Source organism: Cetorhinus maximus, chromosome 25 (assembly GCF_964194155.1).
Source record: "Cetorhinus maximus chromosome 25, sCetMax3.hap1.1, whole genome shotgun sequence".
Classification (NCBI taxonomy): Eukaryota; Metazoa; Chordata; class Chondrichthyes; order Lamniformes; family Cetorhinidae; genus Cetorhinus; species Cetorhinus maximus.
Window position 1 is genome coordinate 46,074,293 of NC_135903.1, and position 23,997 is coordinate 46,098,289.

At 47.0% G+C, this 23,997-nt stretch overlaps 1 protein-coding gene across 1 annotated transcript in view; it reads left to right on the forward strand.

Moving 5' to 3' along the window:
• The window catches only part of LOC144668101 (corticotropin-releasing factor receptor 1), a 233,317-nt gene that overhangs the window by 171,229 nt on the left and 38,091 nt on the right, over positions 1-23,997 (forward strand). Inside the window, exons 9-10 of the mRNA XM_078529890.1 lie at positions 10,240-10,325; positions 13,556-13,691. Coding sequence (XP_078386016.1) covers positions 10,240-10,325; positions 13,556-13,691 — 222 coding nt within the window. The remainder of the gene's footprint in view (positions 1-10,239; positions 10,326-13,555; positions 13,692-23,997) is intronic.

Consider the following 23,997-nt stretch of genomic DNA (forward strand, 5'->3'; position numbering starts at 1 on the left):
ATATTATCCTCTCAAAATCCACTTTAGACTACAATTGTCCAACGGGGTGTCTAAATCTTTGTGCAACACATGAAATTAGAGTCTGCACTGATAATGTACAATTTCTTCATTAACTTCCCATCATTCTTGGATGCTGGAGGTGTCTTTACATTGTTATCAGCACACACAGCAGCAGCTTCATTTCCTGCTCACACATTCCAGAACCACCAAGGTAATTAAACAATCTGAGTTCCCCCAAATTATTAACTTCTTACAATCTGTTGTTCAGTGAATATATAAAAAAGTTTATCTGATAATCAGAAGTACAGCAGAACACACGTAGCTCAACTCTATTGCTTTTCAAAAGAAGACAAACTCTGACATCATCAATTAATGTCAGCTTCTGTTATCTTTTTGCAGCTTCCAAATAAACTTTACATCACTGAGTTTCCATGGTTTGGGTTTATAATCCACTGAAACATATATTTTGGCTTCATCCAGTTAAAACTTATCAGACTTACTAAAACACACAGGGCAGAATTTTCTGTCTGTCGGGTGGGCAGGCCCGACCCAACCCAATCTCCGTCGGGCGGAGAGCCAATCCCTGCCGGAGAAGCGGGCCCTGCCGCCATTTTACATGGGCGGGCCAATTAAGGCCCACCCAGCGTAACGTCTGGCGGGAAGCGCTTTGCACTTCCTGTGCGGGCGGGGGGGATTCCCCAAAAGCGAGAGTGTGCACATCTCCCTGAGGCTAAGTGCTGCCTCAGGGAGATCCCAATGTCACATGAGATGGGACATGTTCATAATTTACATGATAACTTTATTAAACTTTTTAAAACCCTGCATGAAACCCCATCCCGCTGGTGGAGACTGTAATTTTTAAACTGTGTCCTCTACTTCTAATTTCTCACACAATAAAGCATCCACCCTGTAATTCCACTCACAATCCCGCTGGTGGATGAGGTTTCATGTTTTCTCTATTTGCTGCCGGGGCTCCTGGCCTGCCCACCAACCTTAAGGTTGGACGGGCAGGTCCTTTAATTGTACAATTGATCCTGTCAATGGCCTCAATTGGCCCTTGACAGGTCAGTGGTACCACAGCTGATTTTGCTGCGGGCACGTCTTCCTGAAAATTTAAATGGGGCAGGGTGACGTTGGGGGTTCTGCCCGACATCATTTTACGCGTCGGTGAATGGGCCCCACCCCCTGCTCGCCAACGGCAAAATTCTGCCCACAGTTTGACAAAACAAAGCAAAAGTTTGAAGCATGGTTGTTTGTTGGTTTCAGCCTGAGTTATGACCCATGGGCCTTTTGCTGTACTTCCATGGGTTAGAAATTGTTTTTTTCATTACTGTCCAGTGATTTTGTTCATATATAGACAACTGGCGAAAGCAATAAGTATTTGGCTTTTATCTGAACTATTGAAGCCCCTCAGTGAATAGGTTTCATAAATCTCAGACACACACAAACATATGAATTAGGAGTCGGAGAAGGCCATACCATCCCTGGAGCCTGCTCCACCATTTGATAAGATCATGGCTGATCTGATTGTGGTCTCAAATTCACTTTCCTGTCTGCCCCCTATACCCTCGTCTATCAAGAATATATCTAACTAAGCCTTAAAAATATTCAATGACCCAGCCTCCACTGCTCTCTTGGGAAGAGAATACCACAGATGAATGACCCTCTGAGAGAAATAATTTCTCTTCACCTCCGTTTAAAATAGGAGACGGTAATTTTTAAACTGTGTCCCTTAGTTCTAATTTCTCTCACAATAGAGCATGCACCCTGTAATTCCACTCACAATCTTATAAGTTTCAATACAATCACCTCTCATTCCTCCAAACTTCAGTGGATACAGGCCCAACCTGTCCAACCTTTCCTCACCTTTCCTCAACCTTCATCCCAGGAATCAGGTTTCTGCCTCTGCCACAGGACTGAAACAGCTCTTATCAAAGTCACAAATGACATCCTATGTGACTGTGACAAAGGGCGGAATCATCCCAAATTTGCCCAAAGTGCAGTAGTGGGTAGGAAGAAAGTCATTTTACCCGCTGGTTGCAACAGCAAATTTTCACGCTGTATCATCCCATTCCCAGCTCATTAATTATGCAGCCACAGGAAACACGCCATCTCGCTGGCCGGTGGCCTCCGATTTGCTCACCACACCGTTACCTCGCTGCTTCCTCACGCAGGGCGCTATATTTAAACTGCAGCTGCATGCACACTTCTCAATGCTTCCAGCCCAGGGCTGCTCCAGTGAAGACATGGCCCCAAAGGCCAAGGAGTGTGCAGCCTGCCAATTCAGTGACGCATCCCTGGGATGCCTTCTGGACGCTGTGGAGGTCAGCTATCAAGTCCTCTGCTTCTGCTCTTGGCTGCAGGAGGCCCATCAGTCTCACCACTCCAGTTTGGGCGTGGCGGCAGAGGTGGTCAGTGCCAATGCTGTACATAAGAGGTCGACCATCCAGTGCAGTAAATTAATGAATGATCTCATCCATGCAACCAGGGTAAGGCAACCATCTTATCTCTCTAAATTCGCACACTCATAAGGCCATCACACATTCACTGGCATCTCACTAACTGCCAGCTCAAGAGACATCACCGCTCACGCTCGCACACACACCCTCACATCCCCATCTTCAGTTCCTCTGGAGACTGCATCCTCAGCCCTCACCTTCTTGAGGCCACTCGCACAGATCAACATGTGGCCCCACAAACACCTTGGGATATCCCCCAGTACAGCACTTGTCCTGCAGCCTCTTCCCTTGCCTGAGGCCATGTTTCCCCCTTCCCCAAGCAAATCTTAGCCCTGCAGCATGAAAAGCCACCCCTGCCTTACGGCTGATCTGGGAGGTAGAGTCCTGCCCGTGAGCCCCCCTAAAAGTGATGTGGAGCTGCCTGCAAAGCCTGGCGCTGATGACGGCGAGTGCTGCCCGAAGCAAGATAGGCAAACAAACCTCGAGGTCCCGAGCAAAGTGCAGTTTGCCAGCTACATGTCGTTTATGTACAGTTAAACACGTCGGGGTGATTCCCGGATGATCCAGCATGGGGAATGATTCCGGCGAGCAAGGCTAATAATTAGATGCAAATGTATTAAAATGATGTTCCCAACATGCGGGCAACCAAACCAATTTACTTCAGTCCCCACCAGAAACTCCACTCCTTAACTACGTACTCCAACCCTCTGCCTGAAAAATGTCTGCGGCTGAACTGGACTGTTCACAACTTCAATGTCATACTTGATGAGCTTCGGACCACAGCCTTCACTAACACCATCCGACCTTGCTCCCATCTCTGTTCACCTGCTGTTGAAACCCTCATTCATGTCTTTGTTCCCTCTAGACCTGACTATTCCAACACACTCTTTGCCAGTCTGTCACATTATACCCTCCTTAAACTTCAGTTTATCCTAATTTTTGCTGCCGTGTCCTGATTTGCATTACATTCCGATCACCATCACCCCTATGCTCACTGTCTCAATTTTAAAATTCCCATCCTTATTTTTATATCCCTCCATGGCCTCTCCCTTCCCTATCTCTGTAACTCCTGCAGCTCCACAACCCTTTGAAATAACTGCCCTCCTCCAATTTTGGCCTCTCAAGCATTTCCGAATTTAGTTGCTGCACCGTTCAGCTTCCAGACCCATAATCTCTGGAATTCCCTCCCTAATCCTCTCTGCCTTTCTACCTCTCATTCCTCCTTTAAGATTCTCCTTAAAATCTATCTCTTTGTCCAAGTTTTTGGTCACTGTCCTAAATCTTTTTATGTGACTGGGTATTAAATGTTTTTTTTAAAAATATGCTCCTGTAGTCATGAGATACTTTACTAGATTAAAGATGCTAAATAAATGCAACTGGAAAATGGGATTAGAGTAGTTAGGTACTTGTTTGACTGGCGCAGAATCAATGGGCCGAAGGGCCTTTTTCTGTGCTTTAGACCTCTATGACTCTGTTATTGAAAGAAAATTGTTGTGATGATTCCCTCAATATCCAGCTTGCCCCCATTCCCTATAGGGATATTTAATATGTTTGAGACACGAGTTTCATTCCTTGATATCTGCTGAGCTCTGATGTGAGTGGTTTTTAATTAATGCTGCCCTTTGTGTTGGTTGCAGAATATTTATTTTTCAGGCTGTGTGCGCTATCATAAACTGACAATTCAATAGATTTCATTCTGACATTATTTGCGGACTGCAGGATTTGTTGAAGTGTGCCTGGAGTTTGCATTGTGATCTGAGCTGGGGTTTGAGTCCAGAAACACAGTCTAATCTCTGCTGCTACAGTGTGATTCACTTAGGTGATTGACTTTACTGGAGTGCCTCAAGAAGAGAGGAGACCTGATGTGATGAGAATCCACAGGCCTTGCCATTAACGTGGGAGGCTTCTCATTGGCCCGAAATGCCTTGAGCATTTGTAGCTGAGCTGAATGAGGAGAACTTGAGACAGAAAGCATTCTTCCTAACTCGAGGCTCTCCATTAGAGTAAACATGAGGAATACTCAGGGCCAATCCTTTCCAATGAAAGCCAATTCCTCATTTAGAGAATAATGGCCCAGATCTGTCAGTCTCCGGATAGTTGGAGACCAGAAAATGCACAATGGGACCCCTTGGAAGTCACAACTCAAGGACTCCTTGGGAATTGCCTGGAAAGTTTGAACTTCAGTTGGCAACTCCCCTGTTCCCTGGGACCCTTCGAAAATGTCTTTCAGTCTGAGTTAGAGCTGGAGACTTCGGACGATTCCAACTCAGTTACTTGGATAGTTACCCAGGAAATATTAGACAGACAAAATACCTATTCTAACATCAGGGTAAATATACAACTGTACCCCTGCCCCTCCGGCTCCCACCAACTCCCCCCTCAACCCAACCTGACTAGCTTCCACCACCCGACTAACCTCGACCCTCCAACCTCACCTCGAACCCAACCTGACCTGACCCCACGACCAACTACCCCCCATCACCTGACTCCCATCTGACCCAACCTGCCTATCCCGCATCTGACCTGACTACATCAACCCCCAACCGGACCTGACCCCACCAACCCGACCTGACAACCTATCCTGACCTAACCCACCTGCCACTCTACCCACCTATCCATCACACCCACCTCCCACCCTACCCCCTTACCCACCCTTCCCCCCTTACCCACACTACCCCCTTACCCACACTACCCCCTTACCCACACTACCCCCTTACCCACACTACTCCCTTACCCACACTACCCCCTTACCCACACTACCCCCTTACCCACACTACCCCCTTACCCACACTACTCCCTTACCCACACTACCCCCTACCCACACTACCCCTTACCCACCCTACCCCCTTACCCACACTACCCCCTTACCCACCCTACCCCCTTACCCACCCTACCCCCTTACCCACACTACTCCCTTACCCACACTACCCCCTTACCCATACTACCCCCTTACCCACCCTACCCCCTTATCCACACTACTCCCTTACCCACACTACCCCCTTACCCATACTACTCCCTTACCCACACGACTCCCTTATCTACACTACTCCCTTACCCACACTACTCCCTTACCCACACTACCCCCTTACCCACACTACCCTCTCACCCACACTACTCCCTTACCCACACTACTCCCTTACCCACACTACTCCCTTACCCACACTACCCACTTACCCACACTCCTCCCTCACCCACACTACCACCTCATCCACACTACCCCCTCACCCACAATCCTCCCTCACCCACACTACCCCCTCACCCACACTACCCCCTCACCCACACTACCCCCTCACCCACACTACTCCCTTACCCACACTACCCCCTTACCCACACTACTCCCTTACCCACACTACTCCCTTACCCACACTACTCCCTTACCCACACTACCCCCTTACCCACACTACCCCTTACCCACACTACCCCCTTACCCACCCTACCCCCTTATCCACACTACTCCCTTACCCACACTACTCCCTTACCCACACTACCCCCTTACCCACACTACTCCCTTACCCACTCTACTCCCTTACCCACACTACTCCCTTACCCACACTACCCCCCTACCCACACTACCCCTTACCCACCCTACCCCCTTACCCACCCTACCCCCTTACCCACACTACCCCCTTACCCACACTACTCCCTTACCCACACTACTCCCTTACCCACACTAGTCCCTTACCCACACTACTCCCTTACCCACACTACTCCCTTACCCACCCTACCCCCTTACCCACCCTACCCCCTTACCCACACTACTCCCTTACCCACACTACCCCCTTACCCATACTACCCCCTTACCCACCCTACCCCCTTATCCACACTACTCCCTTACCCACACTACCCCCTTACCCATACTACTCCCTTACCCACACTACTCCCTTATCTACACTACTCCCTTACCCACACTACTCCCTTACCCACACTACCCCCTTACCCACACTACCCTCTCACCCACACTACTCCCTTACCCACACTACTCCCTTACCCACACTACTCCCTTACCCACACTACCCACTTACCCACACTCCTCCCTCACCCACACTACCACCTCATCCACACTACCCCCTCACCCACAATCCTCCCTCACCCACACTACCCCCTCACCCACACTACCCCCTCACCCACACTACCCCCTCACCCACACTACTCCCTTACCCACACTACCCCCTTACCCAAACTACCCCCTTACCCACACTACTCCCTTACCCACACTACTCCCTTACCCACACTACTCCCTTACCCACACTACCCCCTTACCCACACTACCCCTTACCCACACTACCCCCTTACCCACCCTACCCCCTTATCCACACTACTCCCTTACCCACACTACTCCCTTACCCACACTACCCCCTTACCCACACTACTCCCTTACCCACTCTACTCCCTTACCCACACTACTCCCTTACCCACACTACTCCCTTACCCTCACTACCCCCTTACCCACACTACCCTCTCACCCACACTACTCCCTTACCCACACTACTCCCTTACCCACACTACTCCCTTACCCACACTACCCACTTACCCACACTCCTCCCTCACCCACACTACTCCTACCCACACGACCCCCTTACCCACACTCCTCCCTCACCCACACTACCCCCTCACCCACACTACCCCTTCACCCACACTACCCCCTCACCCACACTACTCCCTTACCCACACTACCCCCTTACCCAAACTACCCCCTTACCAACACTACTCCCTTACCCACACTACTCCCTTACCCACACTACCCACTTACCCACACTCCTCCCTCACCCACACTACCCCCTCACCCACACTACTCCCTTACCCACACTACTCCCTTACCCACACTACTCCCTTACCCACACTACCCCCTTACGCATTTACCTTCCACACTTACCTTCTCTCCGTAGTTGTTCTAGGAAGACCTGGGACATTTAAACACTTGTCGGAATACGGCAGCTGGTGCTATAAGAAGACGGTGTGGTGTCCACGCCGATTATCTCGCTGATTGCTGCACTGCGTCGCTTTTAAACCATCCTCCATTGGAAGACCACTCAGAAAATTCAGGAGAAGGTAAGTGTGCATTTTTTTTTCTGATTGGAGTCGGAAATAAGGGCCCAGAACTTCTGATCTGGGTCGGAATCTATTTCCAACCAGGATCAGACAAAAAGTTACCAACTTAGCTTCCCAGGATTTTTCAGGCCCGTCTTCTGATGGAGAAATCTTCCAAACTCATGTAGTGCAGCAATTCTCGCAGGGAACAGTGGAGAGAATCCTCAACCCGTTTTTATGGCACTAGCTGCCATGTTCTGGTAAGTCAAGTGTTTAAATGTCCCAGGTTTTCTTAGCAAAGCTATGCAGAGAAGGCAAGTGGGTGAGGGTGTAAGGTGACAGATGAGTGGGTGCAGGGGTAGGGTGACAGGTGAGTGGGTGTAAGGTGACAGGTGAGTGGGTAAGGGTGTTGGATGACAGGTGAGTAGGTGAGGGTGTAGGATGACAGGTGAGTGGGTGTAGGGTGACAGGTGAGTGGGTGAGGGTGTAAGGTGACAGGTGAGTGGGTGTAAGATGACAGGTGAGTGGGTAAGGGTGTAGGATGACAGGTGAGTGGGTAAGGGTGTAGGATGACAGGTGAGTGGGTGTAGGGTGACAGGTGAGTGGGTGAGGGTGTAAGGTGACAGGTGAGTGGGTGCAGGGGTAGGGTGACAGGTGAGTGGGTGCAGGGGTAGGGTGACAAGTGAGCGGGTGCGGGGGTAGGGTGACAGGTGAGTGGGTGCAGGGGTAAGGTGACAGGTGAGTGGGTGCGGGGGTAGGGTGACAGGTGAGTGGGTGGATGGTGACAGGTGAGTGGGTGAGGAGGTAGGGTGACTAGGCGAGTAGGGGAGAATCAGGGGAATTGGACAGTCAGGGGGTAGTTGGGAGGTCAGGGGAGTTGTTGGGTGGTTGAGGAGGGAGTTGTGGGGCCTAGTGGAGAGCCAGAGGGTCAGTGGTTAGAACTGGTTTTAATCCTTTTAACTTTTAGAACCATAGAACCATAGAACACTACAGCACAGAAAACAGGCCATTCGGCCCTTCTAGTCTGTGCCGAAATATTATTCTGCTAGTCCCATTGACCTGCACCCAGTCCATAACCCTCCAGACCTCTCCCATCCATGTATCTATCTAATTTATTCTTAAAACTTAAGAGTGAGCCCGCATTTACCACGTCAGATGGTAGCTCGTTCCACACTCTCACCACTCTCTGAGTGAAGAAGTTCCCCCTAATGTTCCCCTTAAACCTTTCACCTTTCACCCTAAAGCCATGTCCTCTCGTGTTTATCTCTCCTAATCTAAGTAGAAAGAGCCTACTCGCATTTACTCTGTCTATACCCCTCACAATTTTGTAAACTTCTATCAAATCTGCCCTCATTCTTCTACGTTCCAAGGAATAAAGTCCTAACCTGTTTAATCTTTCCCTGTAACTCAACTCCTTAAGACCCGGCAACATCCTAGTAAATCTTCTCTGCACTCTCTCAATCTTACTGATATCCTTCCTGTAGTTAGGCGACCAGAACTGCACACAATACTCCAAAGTTGGCCTCACCAATGTCTTATACAAGCTCACCATAACATCCCAACTCCTATACTCAATAATTTGATTTATGAAAGCCAGTATGCCAAAAGCTTTCTTTACAACCTTGTCTACCTGTGACGCCACTTTCAGGGAATTATGTATCTGAACTCCCAGATCCCTTTGTTCCTCCGCACTCCTCAGTGCCCTACCATTTACTGTGTATGTCCTACCTTGGTTTGACCTTCCAAAATGTAACACCTCAAACTTTTCCACATTAAATTCCATCTGCCATTTTCTTGAGTAACTGTTCTGGTAAGTGAGTCGGAACTGTCCGAAGTCTGTGACTCTAACTCAGAGTTGGAGATGTTTGCCGAGGGTTCCAGATGCATGGAAATTGCCCTTCAGAAGTCCAAACTTCCCAGGTAATTAACCAATAGTCAGTGCATTGGAACTTCTAAGCAGTCCGCAAGTGTCTCTTGGCAGGGGAGGGGTACCTCCGGGGTACATCCATCCAGAGATCGGAAATTCTGGGCCAGGGTTTCAGTTTCCGTTTGGAAGATCTGGGCCAATGGGTCATGGCAAAAGCCAATCTCATTATGCATTAGGTTAATTAGGTAAATCTAGGTTCAGTGTTAGTTGAACTCTGAAAAGAGATTATTCTCTTTCAATCACTTAACAGAATGTTTATCAATAGCATTTAAAATCAGAATCATGTTTGTTATTTCTAAGTGAATGACTGCAGCAAAGATAAGGTTAGCAGGGTTTGATTTGCAATGGGTTTCACCTCACATTTCAATGCCACTCCCAGTATGAATCAGAGAAACATGAGTGCTTGCTACAAAGCTCCTACTCCAGTATATCACAGACTAAAATATGCCTGGGGCTGAATATGAGACTGATGTCATTAAGAGAATGATGTCCAGGCTCTGGTTGAACATTGATTCTGTCAATCGTGCCAGGCATTTTGATATAGCAGGGAGCATGGACCAGAAATATTTTGTAATTTTGGCACCAGGTGACCACATGAGTAAAACCATGGAGTCCGAACACAATTCTAGATGGGGTTGCCTGTAATTTGTTATCAACCCTCCAATTAATGACATAAGCAGCAGGATTTTCTATTAAATGTATTTTATGGAACTAGAGGCATTTGATAGCCAGCCCTGGTCGTGTGTGCATTTTGTGACCTCCTGCAAAAACCATCTCCTTTTACTGCTCCTCGTTAAAAGGTCTTTGTTTCTTTTTCCTTTTCAGATTAACTTTATCTTTCTTTTTAACATTGTGAGGATCTTGATGACAAAACTGCGTGCGTCCACGACCTCTGAAACCATGCAGTACAGGTAAATGGGAAACAAGAACCTGGGTCCTGGGGTAACAGAAAACAGAGCCTGGGGCAATGTTCCATTTAAACCTGAACATTCCCATGCAGCTTGTATACAAGTCAGCCTCTTTTAAATTCCTGCATGTACATGACCACACTAAAGTGGCCACATACTTAAACAAATCACCGGCTTACTTCCAAAGCAAATGGGGTCTTTGGTCTTGGGGAAACATAACATAGGAACAAGAGTCCTTTAGTATTAGATTCAGTGGGAGTCTGTGTCAGCCAACTTTAGTATACGTGTCTGTGTCACTCTGTGTGATTACGTATGTGCGTGTTAGGGTTGGTGGCAGTGTGAGCGTGACTCTGCATCAGTCTGTATTATTGACTGTCAGTGAACAACATTGTCAGTAGCTATAACAAAAACAGAATTACCTGGAAAAACTCAGCAGGTCTGGCAGCATCGGTGGAGAAGAAAAGAGTCGACGTTTCGAGTCCACACGACCTTCAACAGATTTTTTGTTTTTGTCAGTAGCTATGCCAGTTTTGGTGATGGTGACGGTGTCCTTGTGAGTATGAGGGTGGAATTTAATACCGTCCCTCATGGCAAGTTTGGTGGTGCGGGTCTTTTAATAGGGCGGGGAACCTGTAGATGAGGTATACTTGGATTTCCGAAAGGCATTTGATAAGTTATTACATCAAAGGTTCCTTCACAAAATAAAACCTCATGGTGTAGGGGGTGGCAACTTTTGGCATGGACAGAGGATTGGTTAGCTAACAGGAAGCAGAGGGGAGGGGTAAATGGATCATTTTTGGGTTGACAAGCTGTTACTAGTTGAGTGGCACAGGGATCAGTGCTGGGGCCTCGACTATTTTACAATCTGTATCAATCACTCGGCTGAAGGGATCAAATGTATGATTTTTAAATTTGCTGATTACCCAAAGATAGGTAGGAAATAAGTTGTGAAGAGGAGTCTGCAAAGGGAAAAGTTAAGTGATGGGGAAAGATTTAGTAGATGGAGTATAATGTGGGGAAAAAATGCACTTGTCCACTTTGGCAGGAAAAGCAAAAAAGTAGTCTACTATTTGAATGGAGAGAGATTGCAGAACTCTGCAGTACAGAGGGATCTGGGTGTCCTGGTACATGAACCACAAAAAGAATGTAGGTGCAGCAAGTGATTAGGAAAGCAAGTGGAATATTGGCCTTTTGCAAGGGGAATAGAGTGTAACAGTAGGGAAGTGTTGCTACACCTGTATAGGGCCTTAGTAATCTGGAATAATATGTACAGTTTTGGTTTCCTTTCTCAAGAAAGGATATTATTGCATTAGAAGCTGTTCCGGAAAGGCTCATTTGATTGATTCCTGGGATGAAGAGGTTAGTTTATGTGGAAAGGTTGAGTAGGTTGGACCTAAAGCAATTGCAGTTCAGAAGAATGAGAGGTGATATTATTGAAAATTTTAAGATCCTGATGGGACTTAATGGGCGATTGCTGAAAGGATGTTTCTCCTAGTGAGATTTTTCTCCCCTAGGCAACACAGTTTAAAAATTTAAGACTGAGATGAGGAGAATTTTTTTTTCTCTCTGACAGTCATTGTCTGTGGAACTTCTTTCCCCAGAGAACAATGGAGGCTGGGCCAATGAATATACTCAAGGTTGAGTTTCATAGCTTTTTGATGAACGAGGGGGTCAAGGGTTATGGGGGACAGATAGAAAAATGGAGTTGAGGACACAATCAAATCAGCCATGATCTTATTGAATGGTGGAGCAGGCTCAAGGGGCCAAATGGCCTAATCCTGCTCCAAATTCTTGTGTTTTTGTGGGAGGGTGGCAGGTGAGACCCAGCCGCCTTCTCACCTCCATCCCGGTTAAATTTATGGTGGGACAGCTCGTGGACGGCCTTGCCTGACCTGCCATCATTTGAGACCCTTAAGTGAGTAATTAATGCCTACTTAAGGGGCTTACCCCACTGCCACTGGTCTTCACCCAGCAATGGACAGGTGGCTCACCATGTGAGGAACACAAGATGCAAACCCATGCAGGGTCGTTTCCAGGGGACTTCCTCGTTCAATGACACTCAGTGTCTGACCAAGGGAGCCAGCATTGAGAAAGAGGGTTGTCGCTTTGAGCCACCCTCCTTCCCTTGCTGCTGACCCTCTACCTGGCAACCCTTTCCCTATAGCCCCCACCCTGGCACCACTCACCTGTGGCCTGGGATCTAACAATGATCTGAGGTCTCAGGTGGGTGTTGTACCGTCAGCAGCCACTGCCTTGCCGATGGTGCTGGCATTCGATGAAGTTGCCAGTCTCTGATTGGCCAGCAGCTCCAGACAAGCGAGTCTTCCACCCCTGGAGTACTTGATCGTGGGGAAGGCCCGCCACTGTACAGTTAAGTGTCTGACTGGCACGTAATGTAGCCTTCCCTAAAAGAGGCAACGTGGGGTCCTTTCCAGCTCTTCAGCTGGTGGGTGTGACCTCAGTCACATCCATTAAATCCAGCCTGAGTGTGTGTTGCTCAATGTCAATGTGTCAGTGTCAGTATTTGTCAGCCATTTTCAGCCACACTGAGATACAGGGAGAGGAAATCGTGTGGCTTGACAATCCACGGATGTCTCTGAACTTTCCCCATTGGATAATCTGCATTGCATGGAAACCAAAAATAATAAATAACAAATAAATGAAGGAAATAGTCCCACCTTCTCCAGTACTGATTGTACCTATACAATCTGGAATTAAGAGTCTGATGATGACCATGAAACCATTGTGGATTGTTGTAAAAACCCATCTGGTTTAATAATGTCCTTTAGGGAAGGAAATCTGCCGTCCTTACCTGGTCTGGCCGACATGTGACTCCAGACCCACAGCAATGTGGTTGACTCTTAACTGCCCTCTGAACAAGGTTAATTAGGGATGGGTAATAAATGCTGGCCTAGCCAGCAATGCTCACATCCCATGAATGAATAATTTAAAAAATACAATATTCACCTTATCACATGTATTTTTCTACTTTTCAACTTATTGTCCCTTGAATTCTTCCTTCTGTTTTCTCCCCTTTCCTTCTGATCATCCTCCTGTGACCATTGTTAGCATGACTGGGTTGAGCAGGTAGGGTGTCCAGTTAAATCCCTGGGTCTGGTGGCATGCCTGGGACGGGGAGCTGAGTGAGTGGGTGTCCCAAGAAGTCTGGGTTCCAGCCCAGCCACAGAGATGCTCAATATTCTGATGATTCTTAATTGCTCTCTCCCCCACAGGAAGGCAGTGAAGGCTACACTGGTTCTGTTGCCATTGCTTGGGATCACCTACATGCTGTTCTTTGTCAATCCTGGTGAGGACGACGTCTCCCAGATTGTCTTCATCTACTTCAATTCATTCCTTCAGTCCTTTCAGGTACATAAGCGAGGCCACTGTCAGTTCACATCTCTCTCCATACACTGCTACACGCAGACAGTGCAGCAAAAAAACCTTTCCTGGACGTTAGAAATGTTTGATTCCCACAGAGAAGTAAAAATCACAGCTAAGCTTTAAAGAATTCTGGATGAAGCATTAGTCTCCCCCAGTGCCCATCATGGGACAGAGCCATGGTACACTCAACTCGCCACAGCTTACCTGTTTAACCCTTACTGCTCCAATCCTGTGTTTCCGATGTCAGTGACTTGACTCCCCACCAGTCACAGTTCAGCCCCACTAACCGTGTCTTATTTCAATTAAACAGGAATTGTACACCTTCAAAACACATCATTTACACACTGAACACACATGAGCTGGCCCCAGTCATACAGGACACACAAGCACAGTTCCTCACAGCACCACTTTAACCCTTTTGATTATCAAGACCTTTGTTGTCACAATGTGCACAGTGTATTATTCTGTGGCTGTGTTAATCCCATTAGTCTCCCCAGTTATTATCAACTGCTGAGTGCGTGGCACAACTAGTGAGCGCTGCTGCCTCCCCTAACTTCCCCCCTCTTCTTCGCTCTCCCCTTACTTCCTCCCTATCTCCTTCCTCCCTCTCCAAACACCCATCCCTCTTGCTCATTTTCTTCCCACACACACCCTTCACCCTCCCTCATCCCCTCTTCCCCCACACAGCCCTCACCCTCCCTCACCTCTTCGCCCTCCCTACACTCCTGCTGCCTTCACCCACCCTCCACAGACCCCTCACGTTCACTCTCTCCTCATCTTTCCACCTCCCTCCCATCCCTCTTCCTCTCCCTCTTTCTCTCTTCATTCTCCCTCTACACTTCCTCCCCCTGCCCTTCCACTCATCGAACTCCTAACACTTCACCCACCTTCCCTCTGCCCCTCTACCTCCCTTATATTCTTTCCTTCTCCTCTCCCTTTTCCCCCTCCTCTTCTTCTCCCCTGCCCAACACTTATTGTCACCCTCCCCAAACTTATCCTCACCCTCCCTCCCCTCCTATATGCGCTCCCCCTTACTCCCTCCCCCTCCACCTTCACCCTCAACTCTACCCTTTCCTTTCTCCCTCACTCTCCCTCTCCCTTCCCCCTTCCCCTCACCTCTGTGTTCACTGTCCCCATCTCTCCCGTTCCTTATTCCTTTCTTGGACAGAAAAGTCGACATCATGTGAAGAATTTAATCAGTTCGAGGTCTAAACAGGAAACATGTTCTGGGGCAGCCGATTGCAACACTTGATTTGAGTCAGTGTGACTGCTGCTACCGGATAACAAAGATAGAATGAAATAAATGGCCGACAGCGACTTCAGCCAATGAGCTCTGGATATGGTGTACAGACAGAGGGACAGCAATCATCGCTTAACTGAACAAGGCAAAATCAAAGTAAAAACGGTAAATCCTCAGCAGGTCCAGAAAGAGAGTCAAAGTTTCTGGTCTGTGACCTTTCAAAATCAAATCAAAAGGCTGTCATCACGTTAACAGAGACACTGTTCATGGCATGTGTTCCACTTCATCAATACACAAGTGTGTCTCAGGAATGTAACATTACACACAATGTTTCAAACATTACACACAATGTTTAAACAAAAAAAGCAGTGGTTAAAGTACAGACCAATCTAGCAGAGACCAATCTGACAGAGACCAACTGTATGAGTGAGTGTAATCAGCAGTGCAATCTCACTCAGATACTTGTACATTCTGCCATTTCCACATCTTACATCCTGTAAGTAACACACTACAGCCTGCAGAGGCAATCAGAGTGTACGGGGATAGGGCAGGGACAGGCTGTACTAGGATAGTGGAGGCAGAAAACATGGTTGAGATGCAAATTGAATACTCTACATTGGATTTTACAATGGAAAAGGAATTGCTATGGTAAACCAGGAGGTTGCTAGGCTACACGATGAGATAAAAATAGATGAAGAGGAGGCCATGGGAAGTCTGGCAGTGCTTAAAGTGGATAAGTCCTCAAAATTATACTGATAATCGTTTAGTAGTACAGAACTTGAGTATTGCTAAAAAAAGACTTTTTTGTTGAACCATTGGTTGACCCTACCAATTAGAATCCACTTGCCAACCAGTCTGCACTCTTCTCATACAGTATAAATATAATGTTTCCCCTGAAATTGGTGTTTTCTTGTGAATAGTCCTGATGAGTGCAAGATGAAAAGTTGTTGTGGTGGATGATTTTAACTTTCCCTATATTGTCTGGGAATCACTTAGTGCTAGGGGTTTGGATGGTGCAGAATTTGTAAGGTGCATCCAGGAGGGCTTCCTGAGACAATAAGTAGATAGTCCAACTAGGGAAGGGGCAATACTGGACCTGTGATTAGGGAATGAACCCGGCCAGGTGGTCGAAGTTTCAGTAGGGGAGCATTTCGGGAAAAGTGACCATAATTCAGTAAGTTTCAAGGTACTGGTGGATAAGGATAACAGGGGTCCTCGGGTTAAGTTGCTTAATTGGGGTAAGGCTAATTATAACAATATTAGGCAGGGACTGAGGAATCTAGACTGGAGGCAGATGTTTGAGGGCAAATCAACAACTGACATGTGGGGGGCTTTCAAACGTCAGTTGATAAGAATTCAGGACCGGCATGTTTCTGCTAGGATGAAGGATAAGCATGGCAAGTTTCAGGAACCTTGGATAACTAAGGATATTGTGAGATTAGTCAGAAAGAAAAGGGAAGCATTCGTAAGGGCTAGAAGGCTGGGAGCCAGAGCAATAAGTCAGCAAGTGAAATAAATGACTGGGAACTAGTGAATATGGCCAGTAGGACTAAGAGGAAGGGCAGGCAGGGAGAAATTACTGAACACAGTGGGACTGGGGGGCCTGAAATGCATTTGTTTCAGTGCGAGAAGTATAACAGGCAAGGCAGATGAGCTTCAGGCTTGGATTAGTACTTGGGGCTATGATGTTATTGCTATTACAGAGACTTGAAGGATGGACAGGATTGGCAGATAAACGTTCCAGGATTTAGATGTTTCAGGCAGGATAGAGAGGCATGTAGAAGAGGTGGGTGAGTTGCACTGCTGGTTAAGGGGAATATCACAGCTGTACAACAGGAGGACACCTCGGTGGGCTCATGCAGCGAGACAATATGGGTAGAGCTCCAGAATAGGAAGGGTGCAGTCACAATGTTGGGGGTTTACTATAGGCTTCCCAATTGCCGGCGGGAGATTGAGGAACAGTTATGTAGGCAGATTTTGGAAAGATGTTAAAGCGATAGGGTTGTTGTGGAGGGTGATTTTAACTTTCCCTATATTGACTGGGAATCACTTAGTGCTAGGGGTTTGGATGGTGCAGAATTTGTAAGGTGCATCCAGGAGGGCTTCCTGAGACAATATGTAGATAGTCCAACTAGGGAAGGGGCAATACATATGTAAAAAGCAAGAGGGTAGCCAGGGAAAGGGTAGGCCCACACAGGGACAGAGGTGGGAATCTGTATGTGGAGCCAGAAGAAATGGGAGAGATACTAAATGAATACTTCTCATCAGTATTCACCAAAGAGAAGGACTTAGCGGTCGATTTGTCTAGGGAAGAGTGTGTAGATAGCCTGGATCATGTTGAGATCAAAAAAGAGGAGGTGTTAGGCGTCTTGAAGAATATTAAGGTGGATAAGTCCCCAGGGCCAGATGTGATCTACCCAGGAGTGCTGAGGGAGGCAAGGGAGGAGATTGCTGGGGCCTTGACAGAAATCTTTGTATCCACACTGGCTATGGGTGAGGTCCCAGAGGACTGGAGAATGGCCAATGTTGTTCCATTGTTTAAGAAAGGTAGCAGGGATAATCCAGGAAATTACAGGCCGTCAGTGGTGTGGAAATTATTGGAGAAGATTCTTCGTGACAGGATTTACTACCATGTGGAAGCAAAAAGTGAGAAGCAGAATGGTTTTGTGAAGGGGAGGTCGTGTCTCACTAACTTGATCGAGTTTTTCGAGGAAGTGACAAAGATGATCGATGATGGAAGGGCAGTGGATGTTATCTACATGGATTTCAGTAAGGCCTTTGACAAGGTCCCTCATGGCAGACTGGTACAGAAGGTAAAGTCGCACTGGATCAGAGGTGAGCTGGCAAGATGGATGCAAAATTGGCTTGGTCATAGAAGACAGAGGGTAGCAGTGGAATGGTGCTTTTCTGAATGGAGGGCTGTGACTAGTGGTGTTCCGCAGGGATCAGTGCTGGGACCTTTGCTGTTTGTAGTATGCATAAATGATTTGGAGGAAAATGTAACTGGGCTAATTAGTAAGTTTGCAGACAACACTAAGGTTGGAGGAGTTACAGATAGTGAAGAGGATTGTCAAAGGATACAACGGGATATAGATCGGTTGGAGACTTGGGCGGAGATATGGCAGATGGAGTTTAATCCGGACAAATGTGGGGTAATGCATTTTGGAAGGTCTAAATACAGGTAGGAATTATACAGTAAATGGCACAACCCTTAAGTGCATCGACAGGCAGAGGGATCTGGGTGTACTGGTCCACAGGTCACTGAAAGTGGCAACACAGGTGGATAAGGTAGTCAGGAAGGCATATGGCATGCTTGCCTTCATTGACAGGGGTATTGAGTATAAAAGCTGGGAATTCATGCTGCAGCTGTATAGAACCTTGGTTAGGCCACACTTGGAATATTGCGTGTAATTCTGGTCGCCACATTACCAGAAGATATGGAGGCGTTGGAGAGGCTGCAGAGGAGGTTTACCAGGATGCTGCCTGGTCTGGAGGTTATTAGCTATGAGGAGAGGTCGGAGAAACTCGGATTATTCTCACTAGAGCGACAGAGATTGAGGGGCAACTAGATAGAAGTTTACAAAATTATGAGTGGCATGGACAGAGTAGATAGTGAGAAGCTTTTTCCCAGGGTGGAAGAGTCAATTACTACGGGACATAGATCTAAGGTGAGAGGAGAAAACTTTAGAGGAGATGTGCGGGGCAAGTTTTTTACGCAGAGGGTAGTGAGTGTCTGGAATTCGCTGCCAGAGGAGGTGGTGGAAGCAGGTACGATAGTGGTGTTTAAGAGGCAGCTTGACAAATACATGAATAGGATGGGAATAGAGGGATACGGAACCCGGAAGTGCAAAATGTTTTAGTTTAACGGGCAATATGATCGGCGCAGGCTTGGAGGGCTGAAGGGCCCTGTGCTGTACTTTTCTTTGTTCTTTGTTCTTACCTAAGGGGCAATATACTTGCCTCACCAAGGATCCTTCGTTAGCACCTTCCAAACCCGCCACCTCTACCACCTAGAAGGATAAGGACAGCAGATACATGGGAACAGCACCTCCTGGAAGTTCCCCTTCAAGTCACTCACCATCCTGACTTGGAAATATATCACCCTTCCTTCACTGTTGCCCTGTAAAAATTTTGTGCGTTTGAATGAGATCATCCCTCATTGTTCTAAACTCCAGAGAATAAAGGCCCAGTCTATTTAATGTTCCCTCATAGTGGAGGCGATGGCATAGTGGTATTGTTGTTGGGCTAGTAGTCCAGAATCCCAGGGTAATGCTCCTGGGGGCCCAGGTTCAAATCCTGCAGATGATAGAATTTGAATTTGATTGTTGTAAAAATCCATCGGATTCACTAATGCCCTTTAGGGAAGCAAATCTGCTGTTCCTGCTCTGGCCAGCAAGTGGACTCTAGACCCACAGCAACGTGGTTGGCTCTTAAATGCCCTCTGAACAAGGGCAATAAGGGATGGGTAATAACTAGCGATGCCCATGAATGAATTTTAAAAATCCCTCCATCACGGGAATTAATATAGTGAACCTGCGTTTCACCCACTATATGGCAAGTATATTGCCCCTTAGGTAAGAACAAAGAACAAAGAAAAGTAGAGCACAGGAACAGGCCCTTCGGCCCTCCAAGCCTGCGCCGATCATATTGCCCGTTAAACTAAAATATTTTGCACGTCCGGGGTCTGTATCCCTCTATTCCCATCCTATTCATGTATTTGTCAAGCTGCCTCTTAAACACCACTATCGTACCTGCTTCCACCACCTCCTCTGGCAGCGAATTCCAGACACTCACTACCCTCTGCGTAAAAAACTTGCCACGCACATCTCCTCTAAAGTTTTCTCCTCTCACCTTAAACCTATGTCCCGTAGCAATTGACTCTTCCGCCCTGGGAAAAAGCTTCTGACTATCTACTCTGTCCATGCCACTCATAATTTTGTAAACTTCTATCAAGTCGCCCCTCAATCTCCGTCGCACTAGTGAGAACAATCCGAGTTTCTCCAACCTCTCCTCATAGCTAATAACCTCCAGACCAGGCAGCATCCTGGTAAACCTCCTCTGCACCCTCTCCAATGCCTCCATATCCTCCTGGTAATGTGGCAACCAGAATTGCATGCAATATTCCAAGTGTGGCCTAACCAAGGTTCTATACAGCCGCAGCATGACTTCCCAGCTTTTATACTCAGTAACCCTGTCAATGAAGGCAAGCATGCCATGTGCCTTCCTGACTACCTTATCCACCTGCGTTGCCACTTTCAGTGACCTGTGGACCTGTACACCCAGATCCCTCTGCCCATCAATGCACTTAAGGGTTCTGCCATTTACTGTATAATTCCTACCTGTATTAACCTTCCAAAATGCATTACTTCATACTTGTCCGGATTAAACTCCATCTGCCATTTCTCCGCCCAAGTCTCCAACCGATCTATATCCCGTTGTATCCTTTGACAATCCTCTTCATTATCTGGAACTCCTCCAACCTTAGTTTCATTTGCAAACTTACTAATTAGCCCAGTTACATTTTCCTCCAAATCATTTATGTATACTACAAACAGCAAAGGTCCCAGCACTGATCCCTGTGGAACTCCACTAGTCACTGCTCTTCATTCAGAAAAGCACCCTTCCACTGCTACCCTCTGTCTTCTATGACCAAGCCAATTTTGTATCCATCTTGCCAGCTCACCTCTGATCCCGTGCGACTTTACCTTCTGTACTAGTCTGCCATGAGAGACCTTGTCAAAGGCCTTACTGAAATCCATGTAGATAACATCCACTGCCCTTCCATTGTCGATCATCTTTGTCACTTCCTTGAAAAACTCGATCAAGTTAGTGAGACACGACCTCCCCTTCACAAAACCATGCTGCCTCTCACTAATACGCCCATTTGCTTCCAATTGGTAGTAAATCCAGTCACGAAGAATCTTCTCCAATAATTTCCCTACCACTAATGTATGGCTCACCGGCCTGTAATTTCCTGGATTATCCCTGCTACCTTTCTTAAACAATGGAACTACATTGACCATTCTCCAGTCCTCTGGGGCCTCACCCCAGTGAGGATACAAAGATTTCTGACAAGGCCCCAGCAATCTCCTCCCTTGCCTCCCTCAGTACTCTGGGGTAGATCCCATCTGACCCTGGGGACTTATCCACCTTAATATTCTTCAAGATGCCTAACACCTCCGCTTTTTTGATCTCAACATGAACCAGGCTATCAACACACTCTTCCCTGGACAAATCGACTGCTAAGTCCTTCTCTTTGGTGAATACTGATGAGAAGTATTCATTTAGTACCTCTCCCATTTCTTCTGGCTCCACACACAGATTCCCACCTCTGTCCCTGAGTTGGCCTACCCTTTCCCTGGCTACCCTCTTGCTTACATATGTATAAAAGGCCTTGGGATTTTCCTTAATCCTGGTTGCCAGTGACTTTTCATGACCCCTTTTAGCCCTCCTGACTCCTTGCTTAAGTTTCTTCCCACTTTCTTTATATTCTCCACGGGCTTCATCTGTTCTTCTAGCCCTTACGAATGCTTCCCTATTCTTTTTGACTAATCTCACAATATCCTTCGTTATCCAAGGTTCCTGAAACTTGCCATGCTTATCCTTCATCCTAGCAGGAACATGCCGGTCCTGAATTCTTATCAACTGATGTTTGAAAGCCCCCCACATGTCAGTTGTTGATTTGCCCTCAAACATCCGCCTCCAGTCTAGATTCCTCAGTTCCTGCCTAATATTGTTATAATTAGCCTTCCCCCAATTGAGCACCTTAACCCGAGGACTCCTGTTATCCTTATCCACCAGTACCTTGAAACTTACTGAATTATGGTCTCTTTTCCCGAAATGCTCCCCTACTGAAACTTCGACCACCTGGCTGGGTTCATTCCCTAATACCAGGGATTGCCCGTTCCCTAGTTGGACTATCTACATATTGTCTCAGGAAGCCCTCCTGGATGCACCTTACAAATTCTGCACCATCCAAACCCCTAGCACTAAGTGATTCCCAGTCAATATAGGGAAAGTTAAAATCACCCACCACAGCAACCCTATTGCTTTTACATCTTTCCAAAATCTGCCTATATAACTGTTCCTCAATCTCCCGCCGGCAATTGGGAGGCCTATAGTAAACCCCCAACATTGTGACTTCACCCTTCCTACTCTGGAGCTCTACCCATATTGCCTCACTGCATGAGCCCATCGAGGTGTCCTCCTGTCATACAGCTGTAATATTCTCTTTAACCAGCAGTGCAACTCCCCCACCTCTTCTACATCCCTCTCTATCCTGCCTGAAACATCTAATTCCTGGAACGTTTATCTGCCAACCATGTCCATCCTTCAAGTCTCTGTAATAGCAATAACATCATAGTCCCAAGTACTAATCCAAGCCTGAAGCTCATCTGCCTTGCCTGTTATACTTCTCGCATTGAAACAAATGCATTTCAGACCCCCAGTCCCACTGTGTTCAGTAATTTCTCCCTGCCTGCCCTTCCTCTTAGTCCTACTGGCCATATTCACTGGTTCCCAGTCATTTATTTCACCTGCTGACCTATTCCTCTGGTTCCCACTTTGTAAGGAGACCCAAACTGCAGGTGTGGTCTCACTAAGGTTCTATAAAATTGCGATAATACATCCTTACTCCTTTTCTCAAATCCTCTTGCAATAAATTTACCATTTGCCACCTTAATTGCTTGCTATCCTAGCATGTTAGCTTTCAGGGACTCATGAACAAGGACACCCAACTCCCTTTGAAGTTCAACACTTCCCAGCCTCTAACCCGTTAAGAAATACTTTGTATTTCTGTTTTTCCTACCAAAGTGGATAACCTCACATTTCTCCACATCGTATTCCGTGTGCCAAATGTTTGCTCATTCACTTAGCCTCTTGAAATCTCCTTGAGGTTTCTTTGCATCCTCCTCACAACTCACACTTCCTCCTAGTTTTGTGTCACCTGCAAACTTGGAAATGTTACATTTACTGCCCACAGCCAAATCATTGATTTCGGTTGTGAATAGCTGGTGCCCAAGCACTGATCCTTGTGGTACCCCACTAGTCCCAGCCTGCCAGCCTGAAAATGACCCATTTATTACGAATCTTTGTTTTCTGTCCATTAACCAGTTCGTTATCCATGCCAGTATATTCCCCCCAACTCCATGAGTTCTAATTTTGTTTACTAACTCCTTAAGGGAACTTATCAAAATCCATCTGGAAATCTAAATATACTATATCCGCCAGTGCCCCATTATCTATTCTGCTAGTTACATCCTCAAAAAACTCCAACAGGTTTGTTAAATATGATTTCCCTTTCATAAATCCATGTTGACTCTGCCCAATCCTACCATTGTTTCCTAAGCGTTCTGTAATTACGTTATTATAGACTCCAGCATTTTCCCTACTGCTGATGTCAGGCAAAGATGCCTGTAGTCCTCTCCCTCCTTTCTTAAATAGTGAGGTTACATTTATCACCTTCCAAATTGCAGGAACCAGGGCCTGAATCTTCTGGTCAGTGTGCGGGAGCGGGCCCCGCTCGCCGACGTGTAAAGTGATGCGCAGTGACGTCAGGTGTGCATCCCGACGTCATTCCAATCTTCAGTTCGGCGCGCCTGCTGAACTGTCAAAGGCCTGTTAAAGCCATTTAAAAAGTAATTGAAACAATTAACAGGGCTGCCCATCCAAACTTAAGGCTCATGCCTCAAGGAGATTTCTGTCGCGTGAAAGATCACAGGCCCCGACTCTCCCTCCTCCCCCCACCCCGCGCATGGAGTGCTCAGTGTTTCTAGGTGTGCGTCACGCTGGGCAGGCCTTCATTGGCCTGCCCACATAAAATCCAGCCGATGGTGGACGACGATCAGCTATGTGCCCGCCCGCGCCCACGCCCGCTCAAACCCACCGACGGGGAGAACATTCTCCCCACGAGTCTATAGAATTTTGAAAAATGGCCATCAATGCAGCTACTATATCTGCAGTCACCTCTTTCAACATCCTGGGATATAGATCATCAGGTCCAGAGGATTTATCTGTTTTAAATCCCATTCATTTCTTTATTACGTTTTTTTA